General features: G+C 29.7%; 1 protein-coding gene across 2 annotated transcripts; it reads left to right on the top strand.

Annotated features, from left to right (window-relative positions):
* Positions 1 to 348: 348 nt before the first annotated feature.
* On the top strand, positions 349 to 13,161 carry LOC131842553 (uncharacterized). 2 transcript variants are annotated; one of them, XM_059191124.1, is made up of 12 exons: positions 349 to 471; positions 832 to 1,170; positions 1,607 to 1,779; positions 2,157 to 2,858; positions 3,800 to 3,968; positions 4,709 to 4,872; positions 5,659 to 5,812; positions 8,565 to 8,716; positions 9,644 to 9,700; positions 10,536 to 10,620; positions 11,317 to 11,432; positions 12,490 to 13,161. In XM_059191124.1, the coding sequence occupies exons 1-12, from the start codon at positions 360 to 362 to the stop codon at positions 12,661 to 12,663; spliced, it is 2,397 nt and encodes a 798-aa protein (XP_059047107.1). In that variant the 5' UTR covers positions 349 to 359; the 3' UTR covers positions 12,664 to 13,161. The 2 variants fall into 2 exon arrangements, with proteins under 2 accessions (XP_059047107.1, XP_059047108.1); XM_059191125.1 differs by lacking the exons at positions 10,536 to 10,620; positions 11,317 to 11,432; positions 12,490 to 13,161 and adding an exon at positions 10,414 to 10,529.
* The last annotated feature ends 12,978 nt before the right edge of the window (positions 13,162 to 26,139 follow it).

Genomic DNA, 26,139 nt, shown 5'->3' with positions numbered 1-26,139 from the left:
CTGCTATAAATATACCTATATAATTTTATTGAATATCGATAGAAAACACTATAAGTATAACTTGGTCGTACAAAAAAATATAACAAAATGTAAACAAAGCCTAATTTTATACTTCTTTACTTTATATTGTTTTATTTAATTCTGCTACAATTAGCATGTGCGAGATCACAAATATTCATTGTGTTACACCCATAGAGTAGTCACCCATATTGCTAACACTTAATTCAATAAAATTTATACTTCTTTATATTTCCATAATAACTGGTTGTTAAATACTCTAAGCACTGAAAGAAATATTCTCATTGTCAACCCACTTATCATCTGTTGTCAAAATGTGAGAATATTAATGTTTTGTTAACATGACTATTAGTTGTATAATTTTCGTAATACTATTTTTTATAGATTTAGTTACTGGTATACAATCAATTAATTTTACTGAATATGATTCGGATTCCATATGTCCCGTTTCATGTAAGTGATTGTATATGATCATTGTGTTTTACATTTTTAATAATTGTGCGTGGACAATGATTTCCTATTCCCACAAGTATAATTTATCAAAGAGGACATTATATGGTAAATGCAGAATTTGTTGAAAGTGTCACCTCTGTACAAGCCTACATTTCAATGTTTTGAATTAGAATTTTGTTTTGATTTTGGAAACGACTGAAGAAAGTAGTGTTAATTTACATACATTCTCTGTCACCACATAGACTAAGTGAACACTTAGAGAGTAGAAATTCGTTATTATATAGTAAATGTAATATATTATATCAGATGTTCGTAAATATGTAGTATACGCTGTTGTTACTGATTAATTTTTTGTTCCAGTTTTTCGTCGAAAAAGGACTCCCATGGATTATACACGTTGGCGAGCAAATGAAGAAAATACACAAGAATTTCTTGTGAAAGTTTTAGACGACGATCTAACTACATCGAATACAAAACAAATTATAGCAATTAACATTCAACCAGTAACGAAGAGTGTAGAAAAAATAATAATTGGCGGGGCCATGTTGCCACCACCAACTACATCATTACCAATAGTAGTTGAAACATCTCGAGACTATACTAGATTTGTCCCACCGACGACATTGCCCGTGTCGCGCGTAGACGGAGAAGTATTTCTAGCACCAGCTCCAATCATCGGTCATCCAATATTGCCAAAAAGTACGTAGCATGATATAAATCACTCTCTGAATGACCCATTATATATTTTTTTAGCTATGATTGGCCCATCGTGACATATGTACAACGCATTGAACACGATCGTTTCCAGGAGTAACGGCGTGGAGGACAACCTAACTTGGTACATTACTAGGGATGGGGTAGTTAGTTCACGTTACTAACAATTCCCCCCGATCCATAATATTGGATAGATCTTGTATCAACCAAGGGTGTAGTCAAGACGTCACACGATCAGCTTATACTTCGGGACTGGCTATAAAATATAATAAAATTAATGAAATTAGAGGTCTACTATTATATAGGTATACTATTATATTACAGTGGCCTTTGGTAGGCTCTTCTTTCTGCCTACCCTGTAAGAAATATGACGAAGTTACATACTATTTTTTATTCGAAATTTGATGTATATGTATTTTAGTGAAGCCTAACCCAGGTCGGCATTCACTTCGTGACGAGAGTCCTCCGGCCAGCCCTCAATTTTTAACTCGCACTGAGACACTTGTTGCTCGACAATATGCTCCCATAGCACCAGTTGCTTTTACACGACGAGTTACAGTTATGCCTGTAACTCCTCCTCTAGTCGATGGATATGTAAGTACTTATTTTGTTATATAGCCTAATTAGTGTTCCTCTGTTGATCAAAGATCTTCCACTCAGGCCTCAACCAATCTCTATATTGATCCTGATTAGGCAATGCCTTACCAGTTAAGTGGTCAAAATTGACGACTCACCTTCGCCTTAACCTACACCGATGTCGGTACCCATCACTTGGTGTCCGACATGTGACAAGTTGACCTACCTCTGAGAGAGTATCCTGGTTTAATGACCGGTCCAATCCCACTTCTCATAGTTTAGCCTTCTCCTGAAAGCAGATTTGAACCATAATCTACAATAAGTAGTTTAGTACATAAAACAATTTGAAATATTTACTTAGTCAATGTTCATACGATGTTGTACATTTTCAACAGAATCTTCATAATACAGCCTTTATACCAACACGGACATCACATCTCTCAGACATGACATTACTGACTAGAAGCAAACATCCTGAAGAATTTAGCAGATTTCGTAAAGAAGAGATTAACTCAAAAACTGACCTCGCTTTTTTAACTCGAAGTTCGTTTGTGCAAGAATATGCCCCTCATCGAACATCTATCGATGTAGCAATCGCAGAAGATATTGAGACGCCTACAAAAATAAATACATATTTTGAAGACATGAAGAGAAACGAAATAAATAACAACATAAAACTTCAGTCACAAGAAAAATATTACGATGCATCTTACAATATGATGTTTTACAATGAAGATGACACAGAAAGTAGTATTAAAAAATTTTATCTAGATTCTGGAAATAACTATGATGAGAAAAATTTAGGAGATTCTATATCTGAAAAAGAACGTATGTCAACAGGATTAGGCGTGATCGAGAGTGTACTTGACTCTAAAAACCTCACAGAAGGTGAGACTGAAATCTATCCATATATTTATGAAGAAGTACAAATGGACAACTCAACAATTATTAATAAAAATATGCTATCTGTCATGACACCTGTAGAATCTATTACAGTAAAAACATTAAAAGATAAATTAAGGGATAAGCGTCGACCTACTTGCAATATGATTAAATTACGACCGCTAAATTTTAATTCACCTCGAACGTTACCCGAGGTAACTATAGTAATATTTATTTCTCTATAAAGACTTTAATAATAATGATAAAATCGTATAATATGTCTACACATTAAACTTTCCGTATTGTTTAGAACCTACACGTCTTAAACGAATTTAATCTTCTATTCAGAATAATATAATATTCTTTTTAGAATATCAATTTCCTTTTTCTCTCTTAATTCAAGTTATAATAAATTTCTAGACGAATAATTATGTGACTATAATAATATAAGTGTTCCATATACTAAGATGTAATTTAATACACTACATAATAATTTGAGATAGCTCGTAATATGGATCATGACACCAAACCTAATAATCCGAAATCCCATTAAGGGTTAAAAGGTTTCTGTAATTATTGTAAACAATGCGATATATTGATCTAAATTTAGATTATTCATTTTGTTTACGAGAATTGTTATTTTGACAACAATATTTGATATCAAGATTTCGATAATGCTAAATTTGTTACTGATACCTATAAGTACCTATATCTATTTAACAATATTTAACAATGTAGAGGATATGGTATACGACAAGAAAAGATCTTATGTAGTCTATATGATTATGGTACGAGTAATAATAATGTAATAGTATTGTACATATAAATTTATTTATACAGCTTAAGCAAGTTGTTTGCCAGAAATATTAATAAAACTAGATGCAGTGCAGATGGCGCTCCTAACCCGCAGGACTTACGCAGGTGTTGAAAGCCAACTTCCGCTTGACAGTTCTGCGCCAGAAATAGGCGAGACAGGCAGTTTTATACAAAACTATCTCTGTATTATATTGGTACACAATGTATAAAGTCGCCTATGTGTGTACCCCTGGCCCACCTAAACCTAATCATGGATCTGAGCAGTTATAAATATGTGATTACAATTAGATTTATCGATGTAAATATCCGATATAATTGACATGATTATATTCTTATATAGATAGTATCACAGTTAAAACAGTGGGCTGAAAATAGTCCGGTAGCTAAATGGGTTGATATTACTGATGGAAATTTTACCGCCATGGAAAATCCTATATATATGATGATGGTCGACGATCCTAGTAGTGGCCAGATTGTTTCTGCTAAACAAACTGTAATGATAGTAGCAGGTATTGTTAGTTTCAATTATTTATTTTCGCTATTATAATTACTTTGTTATTAGTATTTGAAATCCTCAAATTAAAATTTCATTTTTGTGATTACTATAATAGTGATAGATGACCTATGTCACTCGCCTCTACACCCAGTCACTCGCATTATAAAAAAGTTAAAAATAAGTTAGTATATTTTATTAGAATATTGCGTAGTCAATACACCCGAACCCGTCATGCACACTTACTAATATCATAAATGTGAAAATAGGGATGTTTGTTACGCTTTCACACAAAAACTACTGAACCGATCAGCATGAAATTTTGTACACATATTCTTGAAGGTATTAGATACGACATACGACAACGAGGACATACGATACATTTATTATTTAAAAACAAACATTTTTTATAAAAAAAAATTAACGACAATTTGCTACTTCAGCGCCATCTTGCAGCGAGTGTGTGTGAGTTTGTTTGTTTGGTACCTTTTTATTACAAAACGGACGGACATAGGCTATCTTTTATCCTAAAAAATAATATGGACAGGTAACACAGGGAACGTTTGTGTAAACGAAATAATGTGTATCAACTCGTAAACAACAAAATGCTAATATCTGACTGTTTGTTACCATTTTATAACTAGTACCGTCGTATACTAATTTATTTATAAAAAGCAGACGCAGTCACAGGAAATAGTTAATATTCGATTTATTTAAATAAATATCTGTATTATATTAAGTTATTTTATGTTATAGGTATCCAGGGCCGGGACCACCATGCCGTAGCGGCTGCTATGTACGCGCTGTACCAACTCATAGAGCGCAGTGAATCTCATACCGATTTGCTTACAATGTATCGGTTTTGGGTTATACCGGTTTTTAACCCAGATGGTTATGACTATTCTATTACTTTTCCACAAGTATGTACTCTGATACGGATACTTTTCTGTACATAATACCGCATTCAGGCCACGAAAAAACGATTTCAATCACATGTATTAAAAATCCACTGACCAACTTGATCAATCAGTATTATGAAAGCAGACAGTACACACAAACAAAAAACAATTCAAAATCGGTTGACATAGATAAAAAATCTTATTTTTGTGTGTGTTACACACACACAAAAATTGCAGCCAAATTTGGAACTATCCTTCTTTTTTGAAGTCGGTTGAGGAATTATTAACCAAATCTAACTACAAATAATAGAATAGATAAGAAATTACTAGAATTCTTTTTTAAAAAAAACTACATCAAGATATTGTTGTAACCAGCTAACAGCACAAGTTAACGGTACAAGATTAAGTAATGATTTAATATTTTAATATACATCTCTCTAATCATCTGTATAAATTGCTATCTATTGGTCATGGCTTCGTCTGCTCTTCGGAGATAAAATAGGCTATATACTCTATAGATTCTATCTGCATGCCACATTTTATTGAGATCTGTGCATCCGTTTAGACATGAAAAGATAACAGACAGTCAGACAGACACATTTTCGTATTAATAAAATTATTAGGTATTTTCATTGATAAATTAAAAATCCACACTAATCAATTTTTTGTTGGAATTAGATTGTTTATTTAAATAAAATCTGCAAAATTACCTTTTCCTGTAAATTCAATTATTGATTTATTTGTGTCATGTTTGCTATCTTCGCTATTAGGTAGATTTGTTTAGTATGTTTTGTAAATATACTTCAGAGGCGTGAGTGGTCGAAGAATTTACGTCAATCTTGGGAGACATGCACGGGCCGCGAGTCCTGTAGGGCTTGTGAATCTTACGGACTAAGATGCACTACGCAGCCATGTTACGGGGTTAACCTCGACAGGAATTTTGAGTACCAATGGATACCTAGTAAGTTGCTACTATAACCTTTTTTGTTCTGTAAGCTAATGTTTTGAAGCGACAGTAGCAAGATTTCATATACGACAGACAAAGTCGACATTACCTGCGAATGCGTTTACGGTTTTTATATGAAAGATAGCCTATGTACAATTACTAGTGGTTACCCCGTGGTCGAAATTCGACCATAATTAATTTAACAATCAGTAAGAATATTGTAATTTTTTATATATAACGTTAGTAAAGTATTAGTTAGCATGTTGCACTACTCTACATTAACTATAAGTGTGCGATATTTCGTTACTCCTTAGTTACTCCTCCGTCCGTATAATTTTCGTAAAACGTATTAGACTGATAAAGTAATTTTAAAAAATGAGGTACTCTCCAACGGACAAGCAGTTTGTTGATAAGTGTACATGTTCAAAAACTATGTAACTTTTGTTAAATAAACAAATAAAATTTATTATTAATGAAATATCTATATCGGAGGCATTGTCAACTGCTTTCTAAGCTGTTTAGCACACCGATTTACTTCCGATGGTCGCGAATTCGATTCCTAGCACAGTACAATCTTTGTATTAATGAGTATGATTGTTTGTATTGGTCTGGATGTTTTATTAGTATATTATATGTGTATTTACAAAAAATAATTATTTGCAATTAATTTATAAGTAAGTATTTATATCCGTTGTGTAGTACCCAAGCACAGCTTCTGCTTACCGTGGGACTAGATGGCGCTGTGTTTATTGTCCAGGGTTATTTATCTTTACATAGTATAAAACAAAGTCGCTGTCGCTGTCTTTCCCTATGTATGCTTAAATCTCTAAAACTACGCAACCAATTTTGAAGCGGTTTTAATAGATAGTGATTCAAGAGTGTGTATAACACATGTACACACGTGCGAAGCCGGGGTGGTTGGCTAGATTATTATATTTCGTTGAGTACCGTCGTCTCCCTGATGAATTGAAGTTGTTATCAATGATTGCATTATTTCGGCACAATGGAAACTGTACATACTTAATCAGTATATTTGATTATAAAAATTACCTAGAGTACGTCATTATAGTGAGTCATTTATGCATATTTTGCGACGCAATTTTATTATAATTATAATAATATAAGTACCTATTTATCGAGAAATATAGGTTAATAAATATTTACTGATTATATCTCTAAAAAAGAAAAGCATTAAAGATGTCTTGAACGCAACAATGTATATGATTAGTATCTATACATACAAATAAATAAAATTTGACTGTCTGTTTTAAATATCTGTTTGTATTTTCAAATTACCAGCTTTGCACTAAATGCATGTAAAATGCTTAACGAAAAATATTTTGACTATTAATTTCTGAAAAAAATATATTCGCAATTCGAAATATTTATCATATAGGTAACCTTGGTCTGTGAATCTACATTAACATCCCTAAGTAAGTCACAATTTTGAAACGGAATAATTCGCTTTACTGCATTCTTAATATAATATATTTGTCTGTTCGACTATTAATAATTTTTAGTTGATATCGCATTTCTATCAAGTTTAATGATTTTTTACACAATTAATTATGTGTGTGTAAGCGATAGTGATGTGCAAATTACTTGAGTAATTAAAAGATTTAACCGTTGTCATTATCAAATAACAGCTAAGGGTATATTTCTCTTAGGAACCATCTTAGCTATTATGTGCACCACGACGTTGAGAATATTGAAAATATCTCTTCTATATCTCTTGGTATTTCAAATATAGAATATTGGCACAAACAATAGGTTGCTTTGACAATGTGGCATCAAGAGATATCAAACGTAACTACAAATTACCTTTGTGTTTATTACTCAATTAAAGATACTACCCCATATGGATTACAGCCGTGAAGGTATATTATTCTTATTCCATATGTATTTATTAATTTTTATTCAATAAGCTAATACTTGCTAGAGTTTATCTGCTGTTGGCCCCTTACGTCAGGTAATTTCTTATCTGAAATATTAATTATTTTTAAAAATATACCTAATCAAACTGAGCAATATATAAATAAAGGTCATAAAAATATTACAACTATAGCATTTATTATATTGATTAAATATCCTTATATTCACAAACGTTTAATGTCCATATCTATGTTTATACTAAATCGGAAATGTTAGCAAAAATATAAGCCAACTATCAGCAGAGCTTTGTGTAGTGGATTTAGAGGTATTTAACAGCCGATTACGGATAGACAGTTTGTCTTTACTTGACGCATACCTAGTCAGCCATCAGTATTAAGACTAATACTGATGGCTGACTAAGTATGCGTATGTGTATGCGTATATATAAGATTAGATTATGGTAGAAAGATAAAATAATAAATATATTATATAGCTGCATTAGACTGCAACTAGGATATATAATATTTTTTACAGACTGTGAAAGGATAACTGCTAATATTAACATTATTTTTGTCCATAATATTACGTAATATTCCCTCAGAAACAATCCTGCCTGTTCGTTAAGATATTAATATGTAGGTAATATTATGTTATCTGTGATATTACTCAACCGAGGATAAATAGATGTTGTAGTTATCGTTCAGAAATAAACAGTGTTTTTTTTAAATATACGAACAACATACATCATTGAATAGTACAGTGTATTTACATGAATTTTGTAACCAAATATATGACGATAAATTTTGTCATTATGAATATTTTTAATATCTAAATAAATAGTGGATATTTACATAATGTTAACTATTATTATATATATGTTATACTTATAATTCAGCTGAGGAACTTCGAGCAGAGCATCCTTGCGGGGCACTGTATGCCGGCGCACGTCAGCTGAGTGAAGCTGAAACACGTGCACTGACGCATTTCCTTCACACGCAACGAACGCCACTTTACACTTTCCTAGCATTCAAAGAAGGCGAAGTTCTTGTTAGTTAGCATTCTATTTAAGACATTTATGAAACTAGATTTAGACTAGAAAATAAAAAGCACAGAGGAAGAAGTAAATTCAATCGAACACCAACAAACACTCTAACAAGCTTTGTAGGAATAGATGAATGTTTGATATTTTATTCCAAAGCTATCTTATAGTTATCGTAGTATTATTAATAACTCTATTTTTAAAGTATGGAAGGCTTACAGTATGATTTTTGAGAGTAAAATATTTTTTATTAGAAATATAGTCTTCATATAAAAATATGAAGTTGGTGCTACATTTATTGGCGGTATTACATACCGCTGCATTTATTCACGGGTTTCATTCTTGCTCAATATTTACAAATGTTAGTATTTATGAATGTGACTTTATTTTGTAGTTACTGATTTGAATAATTTTACATATATATACATTATGTAATAAAAATATTTAACTGTGTCTTTTAACGTTGTCTAGTACTCGTAGTACAAAATCTGTTTAGTTTGGAACTGGATAACACTGACTGATATTTTTTATAAACCTATTATATCTATGATTAATTACTAAAGCTAATCTAAATAACTATGGAGTCGTTCGTAATAATATCACATTATTGCATAGTTCTCTAATCTGATATTCAAGGGTTAAGAATGTTATTTTAAAATTATCTATTGTTTTGCCAGATAAAAAAATATTATCGTGTCAGTAGCGTGGATTAATCTCTTGAGTTATGTGTTTAACACACTTTAATTAACTGCAGGCGGGGCTCACTTTGTAATCAACCTATTACCTCTGTGTACTTGCTCAAAAAGATCGTATCTACATATTTCTATGAAATGTTTAGTTGACGTATGCCAATTTTCATAGTTAATCCATTTTAATTTGTTTCGTTCGATTATACTTTACTTGATAGTAATAATTATTTTTTTTATCATAAACAGGGTGTAATGTATCCATACTCACACACAAGAAAAAAACGTGCTTTCGATCACGTTTATGTAAGTATTTATTGATGTTGTATAAAATATCTAGAAATTAGTCTGCTGCCTATTATTAAAGTAAAATAATGATGAATTAGTTGTTATTTGTTAAAAAGCACCCACACCGATACAAACAATTATACTCATGAAGAAATATTTGTACTGTGCGAGGAATCGAGCCCGCAACTATCGGATAGTAAAGCGATATGCTAAACCACTAAACCACCGAGGCTGTTGTATAATAATAGGAAAAACGTCTTTAATGCAACTAACTGAGTATTGAATTAAAATAAGTATAAGTACTGAATTAATTTCAGGGGCATTGGTTCTAAAAAAGGAATGTCTATATTTTACAGGATGTAACATATAATACATAACAATATATATTAACCAATTATATTAGATAAACGAAGTAGTTTTATAGTTAATATGTTTTCTTATCAGTTTTAATAAAACTCATTTATATTGTAAGCATATCATAGAATATAAGATAGTTTCTATACTTAAATTATCTTATCATTTATTTCATGTTTATAGGCATATAGGATACACTTTGTTGTCTGTGCGTCTAATATGTATGCATATGATTTTTGATTTTACACGCCGGAAACGGCAGGGCATGTTTGAAACTATTATAATCTTAAGACCATTATGTACACATGTTCCAGTAAATAAATTAAATTGAATTGAATTGAATTGAATATGTCTAAAAATGTACATTTACTTCCCAGACTTTGTATTAAATCCTTCGTGTTTTGTTTTAATTCTAATGCTTAAGAATTATTCTGCAAGCCGGTGTTCGACAATGACGGGAATTGTAATAGTATTTCCTTTTTCGTTGTCTATGTGATAGAGACAGCGAGCATCTCGTGCAGCTGCCGCTGCATACAGCATTAGTGGTCGACCGTATGTAGCTGGGCAAACATCAGAATTTTTACGTGAGATATAGTAGTACAGTATATAGTAGCTTTACTTTAAATTAAAAATTTAATTGCTTCACATATCATTTGAATGTCTAAACCACACTAAATTGTCACACACTATTATATATACCTTAAAAGCACATATCTAATAGTATCTTACCCCAATCAATCTTTGATAATAAATCTGCTAAGTTATGCCTGATTCTTATATATTCTGAGCTGATACATTGCCAGCCTGTATATTATTGACTTCGAAGACTCATTTCGTATTTTTTTCAAAGGAAAGTTGGTTTTTCTGTTAAATGAGAATCGGATATATACAATTTAGGATAATAAATCCTCTAGATTAGAGGTGACAAACTCAATTTTGCAGAGTGCCATATATTAATTTAGAATTTAATAGGGCCATATTCAAATAAAAAATGTACTGATTTATTATAACATTTTATTTATTTAATTACATAGTATATAATATACGGTTTTTAAATATATATGCGATGCCGGATGAGGCCCGCATGCTGTATCTTTGTCATGACTGCTCTAGCTAATTTAATTAACTACATATTTTTATATATAAAATAATAGCTAGGTAGGCTTGCTATAAATGATTAATTAGAATGCTTAAATGTTTTAGTAGTATCAGTAGTTTTGTATTAGGTATATCAAAGAGTAAAAAATGTATTAATTAAAAGGGTATTCGTATAATTTCAGCGTTATATGCTGGTGGTATAGAAGACTGGGTAGATGGACATTTAGGTATTGACAACACATACACAATCAGGATGTTTCGACCAATAGATTCATATAATTCAAAACTTATTACAGAGGTCAGTATGTAACTGGTTTTGCTCATTCTTTTATACATAAATAAATTTGGAATTTGAAGTTTACTTTTTACTTTCTATAAAATATATCATTTACTGCCGTGTATTTTGATATGGGGGAGTGGGTAATTGTGCACCAATATTAAAAATTATAGTTGAGAAAATATAAATGACAAATAGCACGACTCCTTTTCTTCTCAACCTTCTAAGGTTAAGATTATAGTTAGTCATCCCGTACACTGCCAACATTGATATATATATATATATATATATATATATATATATATAGAACGCACTGTGACAGATGACTGACATTTGTAATTCTATTATCTACCTGCGCTTGACTTAACTTGATAATATATATTATATTCCAAGAAAAACTTACCCTGCTAATATGAATAAGAAGACAAATTGATATATAGACTATTAGAAATGAATAAATATATTCTTAATATTACACTTATCATATTATGAAAATAATGCCATCACCACAAATATTTCATAAAGATAAAATATCTTCATAGAGTAGTATTTGGCTGTTTAATTTATGAGATAATTTAAGACTACTATACCGAGGACTACAAATAATTCCACGTAAATAATTTTAATGAATACTATTTTTTAGGTATAAACTTTTATTTAACAAACCTGAGTTAAATTTTGCAATTGAATTTTAATATATCTATAATTGGGAGCATCGTGAACTTTACTACCCGAACATAGAGCGAAAAGATGTTGATTGGGAGTTCGAATCTAATTTAAGCCCAACATTAAAGATTTTTGTATGTAATAGTTTATACTTCTGACTGATGATTGTGCATAAAAGATTAACCACTTCCATGTTTGCTTTAATTATATCCATCAATTTTCAATAATAAACCTAATACGGTAGACCGCGAAAGAATTTTTAATTACTTACTAATTATTATTTATGTTCTTTCGAAATATTGGCATCAAACGATTACTAAATAAAATAAAAAATTGACGGCACTCTAAATCCAGTAAGGCGCTATTCATAGCATGCTGCTATAAATGTTATGTACTATATTTATATTTTCAGCGTGTTGTTCACGAGGCTTACGCTGCAATGGATACGCTGCTCCTCCAGAGTGTAGAGTCATTCAGTCCACCTATGGTCACAATGAAGAGGTCAGCCTCTAGTGCAGCAGCAGTTCCGTCTTTCATGCTTCTACTGTTCATCATAATAATCGAATATGTTTTAACACTTTCCTAACATTTCGTTCAGTTTTCTTCTCCTGCAAATGCATATCAAATGCATTTGCAAGTGAATATAATTTTGTATATTCTGTATATGAATATTCGTATGTAGCTGTGTATTAATGCTATATAGGCATTTATTATAAGCTTAGAAAAGAAATGTATTTTATTTCTTTATCTATATATTTAACAATTTATAATGTTATCCTATATATAGCTAAAAAATACAAAACTGACAGTGTGTGAATATTAATAAAAAAAATCTATTTCCTATAGGTTTTTAGATCACTAGAATAATGTAACAATTTATATCTAATCAAAAATGTGTACCTGGGAAAATAATTGTATGGAAATGGAAAAACCATCATTTGATTCATGAAAGAAATGAGATCTTTATATTTATGAATGACAATACGATTGTTATTTGTATTTTAACTACTTTAGTACTAAAGTACTTAAAATGCAATTCAAATTAAAATCCCCATTTCTTTCATGAATCAAATTATGTATTATGTATTTTCTACTAAATTATACAGCTATCAAATAAAGAATATAAAATTGGGCCGAGTTAATATTTATAAAACACACTTCGTATTTTGATTCATATGTTATCATACCGGCGTATGTTATCATACCTACAAATATCTACTTATATTTTTATTATAATTTTTAACATATTTTTAAATTAAGTCATATATTTTTATTCCTTATTTTGAACGAAACGAAGCGTTCGCAGCTTTCGTCTCTATTAAGTTAAACATTACAAGTTCGTCTTCTTTAAAAAAATATTACACCTACGATAATTACAAAAAAAATATTTTTTTATATCGTGAACGATCATAACAGTACTAAATATCTAATAAAATACAATACTGTATAGTGTTCCTCCACGTTTTCACCATATTTTGCACTCAAGAGTGCAAAATTTGGTGAAAACGTGGACATTCTTGAGCATTGGGGTATAATACCTCCGAGGTGACAAAACAGGGTATGGTCGTAATTATCAATCATTGTTAAAAATAAAAAAACACAGCAGCTAATGAAATAGCTCATAACAGAATTAGTTAACATGACAACTATACAATTCTTGCCTAAATATTAAGCTTCCCCTCAAAACTACTTTAAGGAAAACTTTTTCAAATTGACTCAGTTTGATTATTATTTTCTATGCATTTTACATTTATACCAATGATGCACCATGAGTCTCTCATATACTCGTATTCAATATTGAATCCAATCTAATCTTACTAAAATACATTTTTATGTGTAATTTTTATTTAAAATATAAATTATATTTGAATAACGTATTAAATCTGACAATATTAATATCTATTACCTTGGCAACTATACATAATGTAGATATTTGAGTATGATGATTACACGCACTTGTAATCTCAATAATGTTATATCAATTAGGATATCTATGCCGCCACATAGATTTTAATCAATCTATAAAATATACTTGAAATATTTAGTCTTTTAGTTTACGAAGGTTGACATTATGAATCAAGACATTATCACATGTACATAATAATGTAATAACAAAACAATAGTCTAAATTAACCGGAAAATTTAAGTTAAAAAAACTTTGCTTAACATTAATTTAATTTTTTATTTACGAAATATTAATATTACGGAAATATTTTTCATTTAAAATTTATATATTATTATATTAACTACATGTCTAGACCAATATATAATGGTTTTATATTTATTTATTTTTAATAACAGACAGTTTCTAAGACCTGAAACTCTTTTTTATTAAACTCTGTTCGATGGACATTGTTATAAGTACAATAGCTATATAAAGCAAGTTAAAAAAAAATTGGAGTGGTGTCGTATTAATAGCTAAAAAGACTGATAACATATCGTGGTAGCAGCGTGGTAGCAGGAGCTCCACTAACAAGAGCACAGCTCTTAAATTATGAATGAAAGAAATAAATCAATGCACGTTGCCCATTCGAAATACCATCCATCAGCCCGATATCGTTTATTTTATCAACGTATCATTACAGTGTAGGAAACCCTATACTATCTATAAACATTCGTGTTTCAACATAATTAATATATTGTTAATAGCCATTAAGTTATTACTAATTAATATTTCTCGTTAATATTTCTGCTGTTTTAAAATATAAATGAAGCATTACTACTTTTCAAATTATGCATCTTGATATCACTATAGTACATTTTAATTAACTTTAATTAAAATAATAAATTTTAATTTAAATTAACACTAATATACATTTTAACTACATCTATAGATACAAATATACACATATGCAAATTGTATCTGAAATAATTCTGTCAATTATAATACACTTTAAACTATATTTGTCAGCATCAGATTTAAATTATCAAGCTCCTACTTAAACTGAAACTTACAATACAGAAATACAGGACCTTTTGGCCTGAATTGGCCTCTTGAGCACGTCATATTTTTTATTTTATCCTAACTTCAGTCGAGAAGAACTAGTACTGTTATCCTTGTGGGTAGATAGGAAAGTTTAATTTTTATATAATAAATAAATAAATAAACTTTAATAGAGTGAGCGCGATTCGAGTACGCTGTCGGTATAATAATACAAAAGTCACTATTTTATTGCACCACATTATATTATACAAATATATAATGCTTCAGCAATAAATACACATTACAAAATATGTTGTTGAGACCTTCAAACACAGTCAGTTTGTAGATACAAGTGTAGGGATGTTTAGTACACGTCTAGTAATAGTAGTAACTAATTACAAAATAATAAGATTGTAATTATTATTATTTATAACTTTTGAATTATAATATATTTTAATTAAATATAACACAGATAAGTGTAACATTAATCTATCGAAAACTGTATCTAAGGTATATTCTATAATAATTAATATCATTATATTTTTTTGAAAATAGTTACTCCTACCAGTTATTATTTTAACATAATTATGGCTATGAAAATTATATTAATGAGTTTGTATTCTAATACACATACTGGTCGTAATCATAAAAGAAGTAAGTTACTTAAAACTTAAAGAAGCAACTTACTCATCTGACTTTATCGATTTGCACAGTTCACCTTTTTTTTTATACTACTATGATGGCAAACAAGCATACGGTCCATCTGATGGTAAATGGTTACCGTGGCCTATGGACGCCTGAAACCTTACCCTTATTGAAAAACTCCATGCTGTAGTCTCGTGAGAAGAGATGTAAATCACCTCGAATGACGATTAAGCATTTTGCTTTATACCGATTTCACCTCGGAAAAATTTATGTATGTATAAGAAATATATTAGTATGTATTTCTTATTAATATCTACACACATATATATATAATCTCTTGTATCTTTCGCTTTATTTATTTATTATAAGTCATATCAATTAACATTTTTATTCTTTATTACATTCATTTCACTGATATTTTACTTTTACAACTGATGATAACAAAACAATAAGTCGTAAATATTTACATAGATACGTAGAGTCTTTATTCGTCACATTGATGTAGAGCTTAATTTTATGATTATAATATAATGTTGTATCTTTTTAAAAAAAGTGGACACTGGTATATTTAGTATTTTACTTCTGTGTTTTTTAAAAAACTAATTAAGTTAAACGATTTATATGTACACTTTTAATAAATACAACTACAATTTTAATAATAGTAGGTATAGAATAATATGACTATGTAATGTTATGTTGTGTATGATATGACTGAATTGTTATTATTTAATAATAGTAACTCTGTTCAACAGGTGGATAAGTAGTCTTTTAAGTAATTAAAATGCAAATTAGATAATGGCTACTATGAATAATGAGGTAAGTTACATTTCTAAGTACATGTAATTTCATTACTGATTCATATCTGACCTTTAAAATCAGAATACAGCTTGCATAGCAAACCAGCTTCGAAATAATTAATATGAAAAATCTTTAAAGTAAAGTAGGCTGGGTGTTTTTGTCTACTAATATTATTAGTAATTTACAAAATTAAATTAGTTGGAACTATTTATATGGAAGCATTTCATAGTTTCAACTAGTATCATCATACATTATAACATTGTATGTAAAATAAATAGCAACCGCGATAAAACTGTAATTCATAACAACATTGTTGATATAGGTACAGGCTGAATTCTCATTAACTATTCAAAACTACAAAATAGTATTGTTAAGCGAATGCAGAACCAATCGCATAGAATAGCTGACTTATTACCTCCTTACACTGAATAAGTACTTACTTATATGGATGAAATCATATATAATGACACATCAGATTACGGAACCAATCAGTCAAGTTAGTTAGGTATTATATAGAGAAATTCAGATTTAATACAGAATAATACAGAACAATACAGAACTAAACTAAACAAGTTGTAACATTAAAATGTCGAACCATCAAGACTAATATTCACTGAATTCATTTAAGTATTTATCACAACACATTACATGCAACACAAACTATGTAGTAAACTAAATTATAATTTCAACAATCATCACAACTAATTAATACAAACGTACATGAATGAGTAATTCTGAATGTTTTTTTATGGACCTTCCAAATTTCTGTAAGGATGTGCTTTATAAACGGAAAAACCTTCAAATTGCGGAAGATTCTACAGCTCGGGTGCAAGATAAAAAATAAATTCGTGTTAAATATGAAAATAATTATGTCTTCCTACTTGTTCAGCAAGAGATATGAAGAGAATATAATATGTAATCTATTAATAAATTATAAAATATGTTAATATTGTATATATATTTTAAATAGGTGTCTTATATACTTGATTCACAATTATACATATGTTCTTAGCATATATATGATACACATAACAAACGTATTAGAATTGTTTACACCATTTTGCATGTATTATGCACTACGGGGCTACCGTGTGTGGCGATAAAAATGATATTTTACAAACCTCAGGAAACAACAGAAGACGATACGTTTTTAGGTAAAATTTTAAAGTGCAAGAAATTATAGATAATTTCTGTTGAATGAATACTAATTGTTTTCTAAAGAACTATATAAAATAATTATAATAATTGATTTATATTTATAATAGAGTAATGGTCAATGATAAAAATTGGAAATTCATTTATTTATATTTTTGTCGATAACTGAGTAACAAAGAAAAGGATATTAAATATAAAATAAATAATGTCTTTGTCTGTCTAATGTTAGGGTATACCTAAATATGAATTGCACATATTATAATATTTAATATGATTATTTTGAGGTAATCCAATTTTCTTTCTATTGAGTTAGAGGTAAAGCTAGTATATGGTGTCTAGGACTGACTACTAAGTAGAGCCTGTATTATATACCGTTACATGATAGATGTCATAATGTTATTGAAGTTTTATTATAATATGATATAGACAAAGATAGTACTTACCTTTAAATGGTAATCAATCCGCCACACTTTTCTAATTTTAGGGCATCACACTTACAATACCACGTGAAAAGTGACCCATAAGAAATAAGAAAAGTTTTTATATAGTAATCGTGTCAATTGTTTGTCTAAAATGCAACAAATATGTTGTAGAAAGCCTGTAGACGTCGGCGCAGCGGTTATAACCCTTCCTAGAAATTTTTCAAACAATTGTGTATTATTTATTATTTCGAATTTATACATATACGTATAAAATGGCTTGAATTTATCTCATATTACGACGTCGTTTTTAAATGATGTTTTTATAATATATCAGTCAAAAACGACATTATGTAAGTACAGTGTGATTCCTATCAATAAAACTGTCTAACGGGATTATATACATGTTCTGACCGACAATAATTTACGAGGTAGATAATAGTGCTTATAAATATGTAAATTCATTGAATTTTTAAAGATCTTTATATTCCATTGGATATGGGTGGACAAACTCGTGTGCGACACTCTTTTTATTCTACATATTGATTATATTTCCCGCCCAATTCTCTGAATATTTTAAAGGGATATGAGGTTTCATATTTTTTCGATCTTTATGAACAACACGGACAATCTTCATTTCACATCAGAAGTTTCCATTCTTTCAGCTAAATAAAGACTGAAATCATATAAATTTCAATATATAAACTTAAGATGATAAATATTCGTTTAATTAATTGTAACTAACTAACTATTAAGCTAGTTAATATGTTTGCATAATTGTCAGTTGTGCTATTGATGTCCACTCACAATTAGATATGCCACGCTGTGTTGGTTGGACTGGAGGATACTTTTAGAGGAGGACTTTTAGAGATAAGTCCTCCTTTACTCAAGTTGTATCTAATTTCTTTTATTACCGTATTTAAAAGTGTATTAAGAATATATACCTACAACAACAATTATACTTTCGAATCGTTCAAAAAAGTTGCTATCTCAACAAAAAAGCAAATACAGATATAAGTTACTCATAGTTTGCCAATCGTAATTACTTATATAGTTGCCTAAATATTCGTAGCGTCCAATATTTCATGCCAATTAATGTAACCATAGCCGGCTACCTACGTATCTTTCATATCGCGGATGATTAGACTTAATGATATTAGAGGTGTTTACGTATTTTAGATATTAAAAATCTTCCTTGAAAGCGCGCTGTGGTCGACGCGATAGATATTTTATATAAAACTGGCGAAGGCTCCGCATGCATACTCACTCGCGTGTAGCAAGCGTAGCTTGTTTCGTACCAACTAAGAGTAGTGATTGTTAAATGGATCTGTCTCTTTAATTATTTTATGTGTGATTAGTGACAAAAATGGTGAGGAAGCTTTTAGATTTTTGTGTTTAATTATAAATATACAGTGTTATGTTCAAATTTTAAACTATTTATAAGTTATATTGATAAATAGAAAATATTTGTCAGTACGGAAAAACTCCGCTTTCTCCAACTCCAAGAATATAAAACGGATATAATACGAAAAATATATAACTGAAAATATACATGGCATAGAAATTTCAAATATATAATTTGTCAAATCGATGACGTCGGCTAACGTCATCGATTTGATTCCTAGCTACAATTTATTACAGCTTTTCAATAGAGGGTAGCTACGTAAAAATAATAATGTTATAACCTAATTTATGATAAGACAATTTAATATAGGTATGTCACCTAACAAACTAATATTATTGTACTTAGGAAAAGGTACATTATGATGAACAAGAAATAATTATTTTTTATCTGTGTCTACATTACTATTAATACGCACTTTCATATAGTGAATCATAATCAATCATTCTTTGACCGATATGAATTTTATTGGATATACATATAAGTACCTAGCTTGTACTAAATGCATACTACTAATGGTAAATTAGACATTTTATTTATTTATTCATAAACAATTTTTATTGTGTTTGAATTATTAAAATTAAGTACATGTTTTCCTTCATAAAGTTACGGCATCGTTTAGGTGTCAATAATATTATAATAATTTAAAATTCGTCAATTGAGTACAGAAATTTTTCTATTAGTAGTGACTTAAATTTCTTGTAAAAACAACTTAATTTATATAATTAATCTTGTTCTTTCGGTAACTTGTAAAGCATTACAGCTGGATTTCTTGGACAGTTTGTAACTACAGGAAGAAGTGTAGGAATTATTACATATAATCCATTTTTTTATTTTCAAAAGTTCAAGTCAATAGAACTTGAATATAAAGGCCATTCATTAATGTGCCATTAATGAATTTTAGTCTTTTAAAATGTCCTTAACATGACTCCCAATGTGGAATGTATATAATAGCTCTAACCACTCTTGCGAAGAATTGCTTTCTTTGTAGTTTTAGCTATTTCCTCAAAATTTTACAATATACATGTACAATGACATGTCAAATAGTGTGCGTCCACACCCATAAAGACTAATTTTTATTTAAGTGTAATGGCAATCACACTCGTGGCCCACCTGATAGCTAGTAGCAACAGTTGCCTGTATTATGCCGATATTAATCAGTAACAGAAGCATAGCTTACACGGAAATTGCTATGTGGCTTGTAATAAATGTTTTAGTTGTAGGGTGAGAAAATACCAGGATATGGGACATGGCGTCTTAGGGGCATGTTGATCTTTATCTATCACACGGTGACGTGATATCCGTAGAGCTGTTCATGTTTTTAGACCACCTTCAGAAAAAACACTGATCTTTTTTTAAATTGCATAAAAAAGATAGGCTGGCATCGCCATTATAAATATATAAAAACAAAAGAAATGTTTATATACTTATAAAAGCTGACATAAGACTATTTGGATGAAACATTTTTTTCGGAATACTATTATCTAATTAGATAGGTACTCTATCAACATTACATTGCAGAATATGAGTCAACCAGTATGGAAACTATGTTTAGATAGTGTTAAGTACATACCTAATAATTATGATACTATCACACTATGTATACATATAACGGAAGGTATGGAATCCGATCACAGTGATTCAAATGATTGATGTGTCCTAACCCTAACCATCTTGGTGGGGATCGTTACAGTAAGATAAAGGACAACTGTACTACGGTCATGTCCAAGATTATTATAAACACTTTAGTGATAGACGATTATAGATACTTAACTATAATTGTCAGCAACAACGTGCTTTAGCACATTGTAGCATTGCTGGCATTTATAGCCACATTGTAAGGTTCAAAATAAAACTGAAAATTTCAACAAAAAAAATCACATTGGACCTTTCGGCCTCTTGTGCACATTATAATTTTTATCACTATTTCTACAGTACTGTTCGATTAGTTACTCCAGTTGAGAAGAACTGGCAACTAGTATTTATGCAATTGTTATTTTTGTACAGAGTTTCAATCTTTAAATATTACATTATATTTAAATAGTCTTTTATATTTAAAATATAAAGTCTGCTATATAAACGTTTATTCAATAAATATTTCTTAATATTTTTTTTAATTCTTTAAGCGGTGGGTGGGTCCAAAATATCCTTTGGTGTAATATTGTATAATTTACTGCCCATTCCCGTAAAAAAAATACTTAAACTGCAAGTTTATATTTGTATCTATTGTTAAGGTTATTAAGATTACTTAGTAAATAAATCATAATAAATCAAGGAAAATAAATCAAGCATATGTACATAATATATACTGTGAAGCAAAATAGAGAAGATTAGCTTCTTTAAATTGACTCTCGACTTCCGATAAGGTAAATTGCACCAACAGCACGTTTTTGTAATATAAATACACTCTGGATATTAGCTGCTTTACTCAATAATAAATTAGATTAGAAAATATATAAATAAGAATTTAATACTAATGTTGAAATGTAAAACTATTTGGTTAATGAAATAAATTTATTATTATTATTAGGCTATAAACTATAACTAAACTAAACTATAAATACTAGTATAATTTCGAAGTATACACATTGATAAATTGTTCTTATAATAATAAATGTAGAAATGTATGGTCTATGAAACTAGTTTCAAGTATCATGTATAAAAAAATAATTTTGGTGGATTCAAGCAAATTCAAGCTCATGACATACTGAATTTTTGTCCCTCTGGAGTTAATATAAGAATACTATTTTTATTAACCCCTTTACATTTTTTAATATAAGTTTCGACTAGAAACTCCGAAACTAAATTTAGTGAAAGTAAACTAGACTCTGTGTCTAATTTAGGTTCAAAACATTAAGTGGTATCTACAGACTTTTAAAGCATTACAATTCTATTGTATATTTTATTATAAGCTCTTGGATTTATCTTTTGCGTTTTGTTTATGGCGAATTCACTACGGATATTCAGGATATATAGGATTAAAGATATTAGATACTAGACTACATAAAAAAGTGTAAAAAAGTGTAAAAGTGTAAATTTAATTCAGTTTGTATGTACAATTGTATCTACTTAGTGAGCTAATAAACTTAGACTTGAATAATCTATAGGTATAATTTTTGTACTAGTCTCGACACAATAGCAATAATATACTAGTATATCTTGCGTCGCTATGTTATTGTACTTAACTGTTATCGGGACTGTATGATATGCATTGGATATGTAGTGAATATTAATAATGATTAATATGGATACGTAGCCCGATTAGATGTACCTACTACTAACAAGCTAAAATACAAATCACTGCCTATATATGCGATTTGGAATTTTGGGGTTTTTATTTTTTTTTATTGGCCGGTTTGGGCTATTACCAGATGCACCTGTAACACTGCGACTGTATAGATCTATTGTGCTCGCCCTTTTTCAAAGTTCGCTACCTAGTAAGGGACAAGAATTGTAGGATATTCTTAGGAGCGATGGTTTTTATCTCCTCAGGATATAGTGTATACTTTCCGAAGGACATATTTCGTTTATGCATAAGAGGGCTACAGCTACATAGGATGTGCAGTGGCGTTTCCTCTTCTGCTTAGCAAAATCTGCAGATTGATGTTAAGCTAAGGCATAATTTCGCCATGTGCTTATTCAGCACAGTGTCCAGTGGGGGCCTTTCGTTCGATGCCTTCAATGTTTGAGTGCTCCCGGGGCACCCATCCTAGTATAATATTGTTTCTGCTTTCTACTTCATTTAGTAGCAAGACACTGTGCCTTGCTACTAAATGAGTAAATGAAACTTCTAATGAGTTTAGATCGGATTTCGTACGAGTGAAGTGCTAGAAGAGCAGCTTGATTGTCAAAATAAACGTATATGTTCTGGTTGATGTAGTTTTGGTTTAGGAATACTTCCAGGCATCTTATTAAGGCGATTGTTTCAGCCTGAAAGATTGAGGCGTATTTTCCTAAGCCTATATAGTTTTACCCCGCATATTCCACGTCTTACATCTACAATCTCCTATTTTGAATGTGAACTGTGAACCAAACTAGGTCCTGTTCTGAGTGAGTCGATGTATGGTTAATTTGCCATTCGTATCTTCCGGATATTTCAATTTTGTAATATTGTACAAAATTATAATTTTTTGGGTTCCACATATCAACAATAAAAAAACTTCAGTCCACCAAATACATCGAAACGCAATTATGAAATTGCACTGCAATACTTTATAAATACATACAAAGTCGTCTGAGTTCCTGTAAATACTTCTAACCTATTTCACCCGCCAAGCAGCTTGCTATGTGAGCTCTGTTTAGATGTTTATTACTAGTAGTAGAATTAGTGCTTCGAAATGATAACACAAATGCAGTACCACTGCTATATATAAATATGCTATGATATAATAATGTTATATTGGTGCTGTTGATGTACGAATATATAGTTCCAACTTACTATAAGATATTTCTTGATTATCTGTTCCTTTCTGTATAGTAAAGAAAATAGTATCAACTTAGCCGCCTACGTCATAATGAAATACAGCAGTTTTATATTAATTGCCTATACAGGTATTTTTATCAATACGTTTATGTGTATTTTGATACAATAGTTTACTTTTTTAGTGTAAGTTGTTTGTGTATCAACACTGGTCACCTCTCAAATTTTGTAGACGTTTTGTATAAAATTGAAAGACTAAAGTCCTTAAACAATAAAACCTTAAACAAAAAAAAAAAAATAAGTAACCAAAATATAGAAATTAAATGGGTTTTTGTAGTACCACAGATAACATAATATTGATAGTACCTACTGTCATAATCTAAAAACCCTATGTTACAAAATCCTAACATAAATAGTATTATATACGTAATTATAAGTTTCGTATTATTTTGTTGTCACATTTCATATAATAAAATCGTAAATGAATAACGTCAGTACAGTATTTTAAAAAAAAAAATTATGTTGTATAGTATTGCATTACCAAGGTCATAAAACAGTTGTTAGAAATATTATCTGTAGGTATGTCTGTTCATGCTAATCTGAGAAACCACTTAATTGATTTAAATGCGGTTTTCACTGATGTAATAACCAACTAACAAGGTTTCCATAATATTCAGTGTTTCTTTCCTGTGCAATTGGTACACGAACCGAATAATAAGTTTATTAAATTTAAAAGGTACTTGCTACATCAGAAACGACGTATCCAAAGTCGCGGGTACATTTGGTATATATAAAATAAATATAAACGCGATATTACTAAAAAAACCCACATAGATAACGTTTGCCTTGCTATGTGTCCTATTTTATTGTCTCCTTTAGGTATTTGATTGTTCAATATCAGTGCCTACCTAAATACCTCATCTACAAATTCTGTTATCGCGTTTTGGATTACGGTGACAGTATTTTCAATGATATCTTTTTTGAACACGATCATTGACTCAGTCATATAAATATCTTTATCTAATGCGAAATCTTAACAGAACAATGTAATAATTAAACTAGGTTACAGAAGATATCTACAGACACATTAATTATAAAACAACACACTATTAAAAATAATCAACAGATTGATTTTTGAAGGTTTAGGTGAATAATTTGTTGAGGTTTGTGAAAATTAATTAAGATTAAGATAGACATATGCCTAATTTATTATGCAATGGTAAAGTTTTACGTTATTACTTAGTAATCAAGTTAAAGCAGTTGAAAATTAAATATTTTTCGTTAATAGAGTACTACCGTAGGTAATTACTACTCTAAAGAGTAGTAAATAGCCCTTACTAATATTCTAAATGCGAAAGTAATTCCGTCTGTCTGTCGCGCTTTCACGACAAAAGTAATAAACCGCCTTAAATGAAATTTGGTACATAGATAGTCATAAAAAGGGGTGTTACGGGTTGATAGAGAAGATGTAAGTCCGTATGGAAGTATTGGCATTTTTAAATCTAGAAACATAAAATTTATTTTTTAACCTGATATTTAAATATAAATAAAGAAAAAAGGATTGAAAGATTTTATTGAAGTATCGTAATTTTTTAAGCTAGCAGTTTGAAACTTATTTGTTAGGCCGTTGATTAAATATAAATAAAGCAAAAGGGTTGTAAAGGGTTGAAAGGGGAGATAAAAGATGAAAATATCATCATTTTTAAATATAAATAAATGGGACATTTAAAGTTTGTGAATATGTTACCCTTAAAGGGATAAAATAAAGTTTGTTTGAATTCCTAATTTTTGAAAGTTTATTCTTTGAGTTCTTTTGGTTACATTATTGATTTTTTTTATTTGATCAAGGTTACTATAATATGAGGACGAAGTGGGTACTGCTAGTAATTACATAAAACTGCAGTTAGTATGTAATAATTAAAAGAAATAACATAACAGCATAAGGGCATTAATTAGTTATTAACATTATTATTAACTAAATTAATTAATAAGTCGATATAACAAAATCTAAACATTCCAAAATCAGATCCTTTTAATAATACATAAACTATTTCTTAATTTTCAGAGTTTAAATGATTATGATGGTGCTGGCCAAGTTCCAGGATCATCCCAGGGAAAAAGGAAAGATTTCATGAATGATGATGCGTCAGTAGACGTTAAAGCGGTATGTTATGGTGGTTTTAATTATTATTTAGGTCATAAATATGCCGAGATTTATTAGTTACTATCAACTATCATTTAAAACACCCACAATAATTTATACACCAAAACAAAATACAAACGTCTGGAATGATCACGCA

This window comes from Achroia grisella, unplaced genomic scaffold (assembly GCF_030625045.1).
Source record: "Achroia grisella isolate CSIRO2021 unplaced genomic scaffold, CSIRO_AGI_Agris_v1 utg241, whole genome shotgun sequence".
NCBI lineage: Eukaryota > Metazoa > Arthropoda > Insecta > Lepidoptera > Pyralidae > Achroia > Achroia grisella.
Note: the sequence above shows the minus strand (reverse complement) of the source record. Positions and strands in the feature narration are given on the sequence as shown.

What these genes read in the sequence shown, in the direction of transcription:
- LOC131842553 (XM_059191124.1), top strand. Translation starts at nt 360, where the DNA reads ATGACTATTAGTTGTATAATTTTCGTAATACTATTTTTTATAGATTTA. An exon ending in TTCCATATGTCCCGTTTCAT is followed by an intron (nt 472 to 831) that starts GTAAGTGATTGT and finishes TTTTTGTTCCAG; the next exon opens with TTTTTCGTCGAAAAAGGACT. An exon ending in ATTCTATTACTTTTCCACAA is followed by an intron (nt 4,873 to 5,658) that starts GTATGTACTCTG and finishes AATATACTTCAG; the next exon opens with AGGCGTGAGTGGTCGAAGAA.